Here is a 12342-nt window from a genome sequence, read left to right as displayed (position 1 = left end):
TCCATTGTCCATTCATCAGAATCCAGTCACCATTCCTCAGTTTCCAGCCAGTCCCTGTCTGGCTTTTGTGGACTCAAGCCACTGAATCCCTTTCATCTTTTTAGGAAGACCACAGGCTTTCAAAGAACACCTTGCTGGTGCAGATGGTGCCAATGGTGTCTGTGTATGTGCCAGCACACACATAAATCGAACTGATGCAAAATACTGCAAGTCTAGATTAATCTAGTGAGTTCCAGTAGCCAAAGCCCACACAAGGAAAGCAATGAGGCCTACCCCCCCACCCTCGCCTCCACTCGTGCCCTCTACTCTCAGATTGGCTCAGGTGGGGTGCAGGGATCAGGAGAACACCCAGAACAGCACACAGGGGGGAGAAATGGGGGTGGGTCCTGGAGGAGTTTAGTGCTACCCTGGAGATTATTCCCAGTTTTGCTACCCACAAAAAGCATGGAGAATCTGAGGTCATTTTCACTTAGTACTCTAGATACACCTGTTTTCTTGACAAGCAAAGAACATATTTCTTCTTGGTGTATAGACAGTGGTTAGAAGCTGGCTGACATGAGAAGCAAAGGGGAAATACCTTGGTCTGAAGAAAAAAATACTGCTGAAGGTCAGCAAGAGAATTTCAGTAAGTTGTTAGGGCACTATGAAATGTATATCAGGTACATCCATCTTTCACAAAAGTTAGATGCTTGCTAAATATTTAGATTATGGAAGGTAAGAGAATAACACAGGAAGGAACTATGGGAATGGGGTTATTGAATGGACCAGAATGCAACAATGACACAACACAGTTAAGGATGCACACGTCTGTCTATTTCCGGCCTGTGACATTTTTTCTTATTTTACTCCTAATTAAAGTCAATTCTGTTTCTACATTAATCTACATTTTTTAAATAAAAATCATACTGGTATCCATATTTAAATGTGTACTGTACTTGCATGACAACATTTGGAGAAATATAAGACTTCATGGATTTTAATACTTCCAATCTCTGCATTAGGCCAAGGGTTACAGATTGGGTTATTTTGCACAGGAATTTTAAAAGATCTACCATAATTCATCAACCACCCCTATTTGAAGCAACTTCATAATGGATAAGCTTTTACTGAGAACATATCCCATTTGACCCATTTGTTATAATGACGTTCACATAGGAGAATTTATCTGTGGGTTGTGTCCATTGACACATTCAGCATCAATGAAGATATCCAAGTGATATTTGAACTCCTTGCAGTAGAAGGAACTGACCTTTGAAGAAACTTCAAGGGGAAAATGCTCAAGGTGTTATAAAGGATACCCAGAAAAACATGGCCATTTCTAAAGCATTAATATATACCCCAAACACCCAACTGAAGATTATCATTTTCAGTAGATGTATGCCATGACTGCTTTCAATTAAGCATGCATTAAAAGGAAGAAGGAAAATGCTACTCCAGATGAAGGAAACATTTAAAGAGACCTAGTGGTAGGACAGGGCTGGGAAAGAGGAAGCAGACTGATGTTTAGTAATGGTTTGGGCATATTGGCCAAAGAGCCATGAGAAGCTCTCTCCTGAAATTGTGACCCATTTATCTAAGTGCTGGGATGGGAGCCTCACCCGCAGATCTAACCCTGAGAGCATCCTGCAAAACTGAAAAGAGAAAATGCATAAGCATGAAAAATGCATAGTGGCATTGGGACATTGAGGATCAAAGTTTTCAATAAACAGTTACCGTATTTTTCTCCCTATAGGACACACTTTTTCCCCTCCAAAAATGAAGGGGAAATGTGTGTGCGTCCTATGGGGCTTTCGCTGAAGCCTGGAGAGCGAGAGGGGTCCGTGCGCACTGACCCCTCTGGCTCTCCAGGCTTCAGGAAGCTATCCGCAAGCCTTGGGAGCCTGTGGGAGTTCCTGTTGGGCTCCCAAGGCTTGCGGATAGCAGCCTGTTCTGGGGGCAGGGGTTGGGGGAATCTCGGGCTTCCCCCGCCCCAGCTCTGCGCCAGGGGATTTTTTTTTTCTTTATTCCCCCCCCCAAAAAACCTAGGTGCTCCCTATGGGCCGGTGCGCCCTATAGGGCAAAAAATACAGTAATTTAAAGGGGAAAAAAGAAAAGTAATGCAACAAGGGGCATTCTATCCTGCTTTTCTTCCATTGCAGAACTCAAAGCACCATAGATGGTGTTCCCAGCTGTCACTCATCCAGACATTGTGCAGACTCGAACATGCTGAGCTTCAGCAGGTAGTTCCATTGTGTATGCAGGCATGCAGGCATATATGTATTTGAAATGTATATACTGCCCATTGAGAAGGGCCACAGGATGGTATACTGAATAAAAACAACATAAGATCCATATAACACAATAATGCAAAAATAAAATAAAATTCAGCACTTCTAATAATAAAATCAGCATTGTCAAACTAGTCATAAATAAATACAGTTTTAAAAATTCCAGTAGCACCTTAGAGACGAACTAAGTTTGTTATTGGTATGAGCTTTCGTGTGCATGCAGTGTATCTGAAGAAGTGTGCATGCACATGAAAGCTCATACCAATAACAAATTTAGTTGGTCTCTAAGGTGCTACTGGAAGGAATTTTTTTTAAATTTTGTTTCAGCTACTGCAGACCAACACGGCTACCTACCTGTAACTATAAATAAATACAATCACCGTCCCCATCATCTGAACCTGCAGGAAGAGGTGTGCCTTCACCTGTTTCCTAAAAGAAAACAATGATGTAGCTAGACACACTTCCATGGGGCCCTTCATTTTGCATGAGGACCACCAACTGGCCTCACTAAATGACCTTTTTCTTGGTCTCACCACTTTCACAGGTACTGAGAGAGGGCCTTCTCAGTGGCTGCTCCCAGATAGTGGAACTTCCTTCCATGGGAAGCTAGGCTGGTCTCCTCCCTGCTATTGATTCACCAGCAGGCAAATATTTCTTTGTTTAGGACTTTGACCACTAACTGACTGTTGCAGCAGAGTCTTCTAATCACAGGTGCTATATATTTTCTTCTCCTCTTCTTGTGTCTTCAAATGGTTTCTAAGCTATTTGGATTCAGTGTTGTTTTTAATATGGTGTGTGTGTGTGTGTGTGTGTGTGTGTGTGTGTGTGTGTGTGTACTGATTGAAGGTTTGTTTTTAAGCTGAACCTGTTTTTAATGCATACCACCTTGGGCCCTGCAGGGGGAGGAAGATGGGATATAAACAATAAATAAATAAACAAATTAATGTGGACATTTGCGCTCTCAAAGCCTCACACATAGGCTTTCATGCAGCCAGGACACCATGCAATCAAGAGTTCTGATTGCATGAAAGCTGATCATGAATATGCTTTGACTGTGTGGATGTCCAGGTGATGGTGTCCATGGTGCACCTGATTCCAGAGATGGGACCAGCCAGGCAACACCATTCCTTGGGAAATGTATGGAGCACCCTTCAGATGATTAGCACATGAAGGAGCTTCTAACAGGAAAAAAACACAACTGTACAGTTGATGCACAACAATGGCAAATGTCTTTCTGCAACAACCCTGAGAAGCAACCAGCTGACATTGTTGATCAAACTGCTAGACATACCTCTAACAGATGCCCTCTTGGGCAAGATGGTGACAGTTCCTTCAGCCACCTCTTCTAGATCTCTCACGGGGGCAATTTTGGAACCCCAGCTGTCAGAGCCAATCCAGATGAAGTGTCCAGTCTGATTGGCCCTCTTTGCTGCCATCAACACATTCCTGAAGAGAAAAGAGCAAAGCACCAGTTCATAGACTCACCTTTGCCTTTGTGTTCAGGTTAATGCACACCTCACAACGAAAGGGCAGGAGCACAGTGAGCACACTGAATACATTGCATTCACTGGCTTTATGTGCCCAATCACACCCAAAGGTTGTGCATCCAATTGCCAGTTACCACTGCACAACGTATATTTGCTACATTCACTCACCCTTAGAGCTTCAGATAAATGTGGATCCAAACACAGATTCTGTATTAAGTTTTAACTAGCCATCTCATTTCTTCTCTCTCTTCAAAACAAACCTAGAAGAATCTATTCAGCCCATTCCTCATAAACTAGAAGTGCAGTAGTTCCCACCTGACAGACCTAAATTACATACCTTTAGGTGCCAGGTGAAAACACTCCTTTTATCCCAGGCATTTGACTAGTTAAACAATGAATGGCCTTTTAAAATGGGGGGGGGGGGGGGGCGCATTGTTTTGTTTATCATGTTATGTCTTTTTGTGTTTTTATACTGTAAACTGCCCTGTGATCCTTAAATGAAGGGCAGTATATAATATTAATAAATAATAAATAAAATAAAATTAGCTGGGTTGTTGGAAAAAAAACACTTGTGGGAAACCAGGAGTGGGACTTATGAGCTTCGCTCTGGTACAAATTCCTGGGCTGATCATGTATTCAGAGGCACCTTATTCCTTAACTTTGGGGGGGGGAGGATAAGGAATTTAGCATGACCCACAGAAGTGCAAGAGAAGGGATGGAGAGAGATGGAGACCCTGCCTTAAGATCAGTCAGAGGGATCTGAGACCCCCAGGAATACAACAAATAAAGCAACAAATGTTACTTCTGTAATCAAGGCTGATTGATGTTCTACAATGTTTAATTTGATCAGTTACCGGTTCTTAGATTTCTTTCTTTCTTTATTGAAGTGCATGTATGATTTCATAAGATTACTTCAACGGCACTGAATGTGACAGCTTATAATGCTATTGTTTTCAAATTAAATAAGCAGATGTAAAAATGAACCTGAGAAATAAATGAGCAGTATTCTGAGAGCCTTGGGCTGCATTACTCACCTACCCACACTTCTGAGTTCCTGGCCTTAGGTTAAAAAGAAGAAGAAGAAAAGCAGAAGGCTATGAATGAAGAGGATGGGACTGAAATTGGTGGTGAGTGTATAGCACCTGAGCTAGTAAAGGAGCAAAACAAAGAAAAGGGTGTTCAGCAGATCAATGGAGACGTTGTCAATAGCAAGGTTGATTAAAAAACAATTAAGGGAGTAGTGACAGCAAGACTTGAATGACAGACATGCCAGAGCCCTAAGGGAAAGGGAAGTATTTTTGGAATGCAGGGGGAGGGGAAATAAATTGAATCAGACAAGGGGAAAGAGCAAATGTGGTAGTGATCTGGATAAAAGAAAGAGAGAGATCATGGCAGTTATTGTGCAGTGAGCCTAGCTCCAATTGAGCTCCAGCTCTTCTTACTACACCATCAATTATTTCTATTACAGCAGCACCTCAAAAAACCATTGTATTGTGTTGTGACACTTAATAAAAGCTATTCATTGGCCTGATGAACCTACAGTGTGTGGGTGGGAGAGAGAATAGAGGCAAGGAAGTGGACTGGAATCGCTCAAGGTCACCTAGTAGGTCAGTGTTGCAGTTGAAAACTGAAATGGTCAAGTGTAAGGCAGGCCTTCTAACACCAAGTCATAAAACGGTTGGGCAGATTAGACGGGAAAACATTTGAAAGGACATAAGAAAAGTCTCCAAGTCTAGATCAATGGCCCACCTAGTCCAGAATCCTGTTCTCACAGTGACCTGTGGGGGGGGGGGACTTGCAAGCAGGACCTACGCACTTCTGAGGTTTCCAGCAACTGGAAGCATTACTCATCCAGCCATGAAGGTGCAGGTTATCATGGCAAGTAACCATTATCTTATCCTTCATGAATTTGTCAAATCCTCTTTTAAAGTCATCCACATTGGTGGCCATCGCTGCCTCCAGTGAAAGTGAGTTTCATAGCTTAACTACATGCTTATTGGAGAAGTACTTTCTTTTATCTGTCCTAAAACTTCCAATATTCAGCTTAGTGTTCATAGAATCATAGAATCTTAGAGATGGAAGGAACCCAAGGTTCATCTAGTCCAACCCCCTGCAATGCAGGAATATCAGCTAAAGCATTATCGACAAATGGCCATCCAACCTCTGCTTAAAAACATCCAAGGAAGGAGAGTCCACCACCTCTCGTGGGAGTCTGTTCCACTGCCAAATAGCTCTTACTGTCAGAAAGTTTTTCCGAATGTTTAGTCAGAAACTCCTTTCTTGCAACTTGAAGCCATTGGTTTGAGTCCTACCCTCGAAAGAAGCATGCTCCCTCCTCCATGTGACAGCCCTTGAGATATTTGAAGACGGCTATCATATCTTCTCTCAGTCTCTTCTTTCCCAGGCTAAACATACCCAGCTCCTTCAAGCGCTCCTCATAAGGCTTAGTTTCCAGACCCTTGGTCATCTTGGTTGCCCTCCTCTGCACACGTTCCAGCTTGTCAACATCCTTCTTAAATTGTGGTGCCCAGAATTGGACACAATATTCCAAGTGTGGTCTAAGGCAGAGATGAAGAAAAATCTTTATCCACTTTCTCCATGCCATGCATAATTCTGGAAACTTCCATCATTGTTGTTGTTGTTTAGTGGTTTCCGACTCTTCGTGACCCCCTGGACCAGAGCACGGCAGGCACTCCTGTCTTCCACTGCCTCCCACAGTTTGGTCAAATAATAATAATAATAATAATAATAATAATAATAATAATAATAATTTATTTATACCCCGCCCATCTGGCTGGGTTTCCCCAGCCACTCTGGGCAGCTTCCAACAAAACACTAAAATGCAATAACCTATTAAACATTAAAAGCTTCCCTAAACAGGGCTGCCTTCAGGTGTCTTCTAAAAGTTTGGTAGTTATTTTCTCTTTGACATCTGGTGGGAGGGCGTTCCACACAGCAGGTGCTACTACCGAGAAGGCCCTCTGCCTGGTTCCCTGTAACTTGGCTTCTTGTAGCGAGGGAACCGCCAGAAGGCCCTCAGTGCTGGACCTCAGTGTCCGGGCAGAACGATGGAGGTAGAGACGCTCATGCTGGTAGCTTCAAGAACACTGTCCAACCATCTCGTCCTCTGTCGTCCCCTTCTCTTTGTGCCCTCAGTCTTTCCCAACATCAGGGGCTTTTTCAGGGAGTCTTCTCTTCTCATGAGGTGGCGAAAGTATTGGAGCCTCAGCTTCTCAACCTGTCCTTCCAGTGAGCACTCAGGGCTGATTTCCTTAAGAATGGATAGGTTTGATCTTCTTGCAGTCCATGGGACTCTCAAGAGTCTCCTCCAGCACCATAATTCAAAAGCATCAATTCTTCAGCGATCAGCCTTCTTTATGGTCCAGCTCTCACTTCCATACATCACTACTGGGAAAACCATAGCTTTAACTATACGGACCTTTGTCGGCAAGGTGTTGTCTCTGCTTCCATCATGTTACCTATCATACCTATCATAATTTCCATCATGTTACCTATTATTTGCCTTTTCTCTGTAGGTAAGTTACATGTATATTTTGAATGTATTTTTCTCTGAAGAGGCATATTCCTAGATGTATTTTATTGCAAAATGTGAGTTTCAAAATGCAGTTGGTGCATTTTTTCTCTCCAAGTACTATGTTGCAAAATTCTATTTCAGGGAAGTGCAGGTCAAGTCAGATTCTCACTAAAATTGAAGAGGATCAAATTTGAGGAGAGTGCTGAGAATGCTCTCATGTTGCGCTTGTGGGTTTCTCTTAGGCACAAGCGCAACATGAAACAGGAAGCTGGACTAGATGGGCCTTGGGGTCTGATGCAGCAGGGCTCTTCTTAAATTTGTCAAGCATCCCTAAACCCAGCACATAACAGCTGCCAAGATGAGACAGTGATTTTGCCAGCATTAAAGTAGAGTTCAATGGGTTGCTCAGATAAAAGTCTCACAAAGTTGAGCAGCCTGGATATGTTCCACCAGTCATTCCCCAAACCCTCACTCACTCTCTCAGCTTGTATAAATCAGCACATCTCCACTAAAGACAATGGATCAGAGCTGCAGACAACAGAAAACACTATTTTTCAGTGCTTTACACCTCTGGGTTTTTTTATTGAACTGAATTTTTATCCTATCATTCCTCCAAGGAGCTTGGTGTGTGTGTGTGTGTGTGTGTGTGTGTGTGTGTGTTCCTCTTTTTTATCTTCACAGCACCATGCAAAGTAGGTTGGGCTGAGAAAGAGATTGGCTCAGGACCACCCACTGAGCTTCTCAGCTATGGGGAAATTTGAATATGAGGAAAACAGCAGTGACAGAAATACTTGGGATGCTTTACATCACACAACAACAAACCTGTACTAACAAAAGAGTTGTGTCTACAGGCCAGGTGATCTGAGAAGGGTGAACCATTTTCAAGGTTCTGGAGAGAGGTCACCTTCAGTCGGTCAATATTTTGTGGGAGAGATTCAAGTGCATACTGGAAATTTAGGTTTCCACAATTAAAGTGAACTAATGTGCTCTGTTGCCCTACTGCAATGAAACCACATTCTTTTAAAAAACGAACTTTTTGCAGATAGGAAAGTGATGGGGAAAGGCACTCAAAAGTGTGAGGCGAACAAACGATTAACAGGAAGACATATAAACTGTGCCAGAGAATCAGAACAATCATTCCATTAAAATAAAAAAAAGTCTAACCTCCATGTGTAAGCTTTGTGCTAGCAGATCAGGCTGAATGTTCAATAAACAAATCATCTGGAGGAGCCTGGGATCTCTCACACATGAAGAGCGTTAACTTACTTTGTTTTGTGGCATATCATTGCTTTCTTTGGGCTGTGTGTGCTCTGCACGCATATTTTAATCTCCTTCACCTTTTTCTGGCAACAGGTGTGATGTGAGCCCAGAGAAGGGGAATCAAGAAAGGCAAGAAGATAGAATCATATAATTGCATAGTTGGAAGAGACCCTGAGGATCATCTAGTCCAACCTCCCATGATGCAGGAATACTCAGCTGTCCCATATGGGGATGGAACCTGCAACCTGGGTGTTATCACCACCATGCTCTAACCAGTTGAGCTACCCAGAAGATCATGAAGACTCCGATTTTCTTCCTAGCCCACATTTCACCCACAAATTACTTCACTGCTTTTAGCACTACAGCTTCAAAAAGTGAGGACTCCTGTCTGAATCTGAAGGGATGAACCCGCAAAAACAATGCCAGCCTCCACTATGCTGCTCCAGGAGCACTGGGGCGAGAGCCAGTGTGGTGTAGTGGTTAAGAGCGGTAGACTCGTAATCTGGTGAACTGGGTTTGCATCTCCGCTCCTCCACATGCAGCTGCTGGGTGACCTTGGGCCAGTCACACTTCTCTGAAGTCTCTCAGCCCCACCTCAGCCTCACCTCACAGAGTGTTTGTTGTGGGGGAGAAAGGGAAAGGAGAATGTTAGCCGCTTTGAGACTCCTTCGGGTAGTGATAAAGCAGGATATCAAATCCAAACTCTTCTTCTTCTTTCTTAAATTTAGAGGAAATTAGCAATGTGGACCACCACCTTTTGGTGGCCCTATCGGACAGCTGTGTCACTTTTTTTTTTGCAGCTGCATTATTTAGCACTATGAGAATGAAGGAAGCCTTGAAAAGCAAGCATGAAAATCAATATGAGATGGAAAGTTTATGCAGGCTGAAGAATCGTGAAAGCTCTGATGATCTGCACCGGGTGGTATCCAGAAAACACACACTTGCAAACACACACACACACACACACACACACACACACACACAGTGCTTTCATGACTCAAGAAACCATCACATGGCTAAGTCCCAAGAGAGGCATCTGGCTCAGCAGTAAACCTCAGCCTATCACTGCATGAAAAATACAGAGTTTCCAGATGTGTATAAGCTACTGCCAACAGGGTGCAATTCTCCAGCTTACAGACTGTTTTCAGATAGGTAAATGTTTACAAATCCCTGTTTAATGGTGCTTGCCATTTACACTGCGAGGCAAATCTCTGATTTTGCTGGGAGTAAACGAGTGTAACTGTCTGGGTTTCAGACATATCTATTAGCCAGCTTCCCAGGAACTTAGATTGTTTGCATATTTGATGTAAACTGATTGAAAATGTCAGTTTACTCACATTTGCATAATGTTTGCTGATTAATAAATTAGACACTTGCAAAATCAGGTGTAACTCAGTGCAAATTGCTAGGCTCAAAAATATCAAATCAAAACAGAAGTATTGTGTACTCTTAGGTTTTTCTTGCGCTTCATTAAGAGTTCCACTTATTCTGTTGGAATGGACCATATTCTGACTTCCAGCGACTAATCAGAATACATCAACTTTAGTTTTGTACGACTGCAGGAAATTTCCATGGAATCAGGCATTATAATCTCTTACAAAAATAAGAATTTTGGTGGTAATTATAAAATGGAAGAGTTTCAATATTATTTTTTTGAACTGTGATTTTTAAAAGTAAAAATAACAAGAACTTTTAACGTTTTCACAAAAGCAATCAGGCTATATTTGACAAAGTTTTTTGCTATTATTCCATGCTGTAATGTGTATTAAACGGAAAGAACAATTATAACAACTGATAAAAATTAAAAAATAAAAACAAACTATAAAATAGGCATGTTGATAAGAGTAGCTGCAAAATCAGGCTATTTAAACTTAAAATAACAGCAGTTTTACATTTGAGAGGGAATGATTTATAACAACTGTATCAAAAGACAAGAGTCAGAAGACCTGGGTTTTATTTTATCAGAAACTGGAATTCTAATGGGAAGCCCATTATCAAGTTCCAAGCCATTTTGAAATATCTTACAGTATCATAAATTATACAAGAGCTGGATCTTGCGTGGAATCCATGTTTTCCTTCTTCGAATTTGATCTCATTAATCCACCCATGCATGCAATTGCATTTGCAGTTGAAGATCAAATACACTTGTTCCTGTCCATACCTGTAGTTGTTCCTTTTCTCTTTGTCCCTTGCCTCCCAATTTATTGATTTGAATGTGTTAAGTTTGCACAAATGGGGCACACATGCAGGAATCTGCTTAGCAGTGACCTATCTATAATTTTGTTTTAATTAAAATTATTTTAAAAGCAATTTCACCTAAAATAATGCAAATTTCAAATGTTATTTTAGCTAAGAAGTGGGTTTTCTTTGAGCGCATCACACTAGTATATATGCATGTCTGTACTTGGCTGGAAAAGAGCATTGCAAAATTCAGAGAAGTGCAAATTTCAAAGGATGGCTATATTTCAGTTTGCATATTATATTGGATATTGTGAATTACATAGACTCTCCTTTGAATGTGATCTTAATCAAAGTTTTGCTCTTTCCCTGCTACCAAGTGTCTGAGATGGGTGCACTTACTAATTTTTGTTTGTAAGGGTAGCTATTCCTTTTACATTTAAAAAAAATCTGCACTAATTTCTTTAAAAGTACAAAGGCTGTACTTTAAAAAGCCAGCAGCAATGTACAACTGTTAGACACAAAGTATGCTGCCGCCCTGTCTTTTTGTACTTACAAGAAAGCAAAGCTGAGGATAGCATAGGTGTAGGTACCTGGGAAGGCTGCAGAATGCAGACCGCTGGAGAGCAGATTTGTAAAATGAAAGGACAGTCACTGAACCCTTCAACAACCCCAGAAGAAAGGTAAATGCAACAAAAGCCCTGTACCCCACCCATGAGGATTTCATGAAAAGTTTCTCTTCCCTTTGATCATTTTCAATTTGATTTCTTTTCTTGTTAGTTGATGGAGAATGGTTGGGGCGAAAAAACTAAAACTGTCCAACACAGCAACAGCTTATTTCACCTCTATCTATCTGTATAATACTAAGCTACTGGACATATTGAGGACCTGGAGAGAATGCAGAAGTGGGATGCAAATTTGGAGGGCACAGTGACCCAGATACAGTGTCCACTCTGTTCATTAACAACAAAGACACTCTTTCTTTATTAAAGTGTTGCACACTCATTCTTTGTGAAGAACACTCATGTTCTGTGACACATCAGGAGAGAGTAACAAAGGAACATGTATTTGGAACATTTTGCCTTCTTCTCTTGTCCTTCCCCTTCTCTCCCCACCCACACGCTGTCTTTCTCCCTGCTTCCCACACAGACCCTCAAACCAGACCATGACCTTCTTACTTGATATCATCTTCATTAGCAAAAATGATGACGGCTCGGGCATGGGATGTTTCCAAGAGGCGCCGAATGATCTTATCAAACTCTCCTGCCTTGGGCTCCCGGGGGATCTTGACTGATTGTGCCACACACACACTCCCTGTAGTTGGAAAAAAAATTGGCATCATTAGAGAGGCCTTGGAATGGAAAAATTACCAAGCAATCCAAAGCCTGGGGCTCCTTTGCTACAGCCCAGATGGGTGGTCTAAAGGAAGCCACCCAGGGCACATCCTGCCATAGCCCATGCTGATGTAACTCAAATATAGGAGGTAGATGTCAGTAGATGTAACTCAAATATAGGAGGAGATATGAGTGATGGACCTTGATGAGCATGCATATGTGAGCAAGCCCCAAGATGATTACATAAGACATGCAGCTAACGCCAAATTTCACCTGCGTTT

General features: G+C 42.0%; 1 protein-coding gene across 2 annotated transcripts in view; it reads right to left on the bottom strand.

Annotated features, from left to right (window-relative positions):
- Window positions 1-12342, bottom strand: part of GRM4 (glutamate metabotropic receptor 4) — a 302083-nt gene that overhangs the window by 88310 nt on the left and 201431 nt on the right. For both annotated transcript variants that reach the window (XM_081865368.1, XM_081865369.1), the window contains exons 4-5: window positions 11906-12041; window positions 3559-3713 (exon numbers count right to left, since the gene is read on the bottom strand). In XM_081865368.1, the coding sequence (XP_081721494.1) occupies window positions 3559-3713; window positions 11906-12041 (291 nt within the window). The remainder of the gene's footprint in view (window positions 1-3558; window positions 3714-11905; window positions 12042-12342) is intronic.

This window comes from Podarcis erhardii, assembly GCF_964252035.2.
Source record: "Podarcis erhardii genome assembly, chromosome: 6".
Taxonomy (NCBI): domain Eukaryota; kingdom Metazoa; phylum Chordata; class Lepidosauria; order Squamata; family Lacertidae; genus Podarcis; species Podarcis erhardii.
The sequence above is the reverse complement of the archived record's forward strand: the minus strand, read 5'-3'. Positions and strand labels throughout refer to the sequence as shown.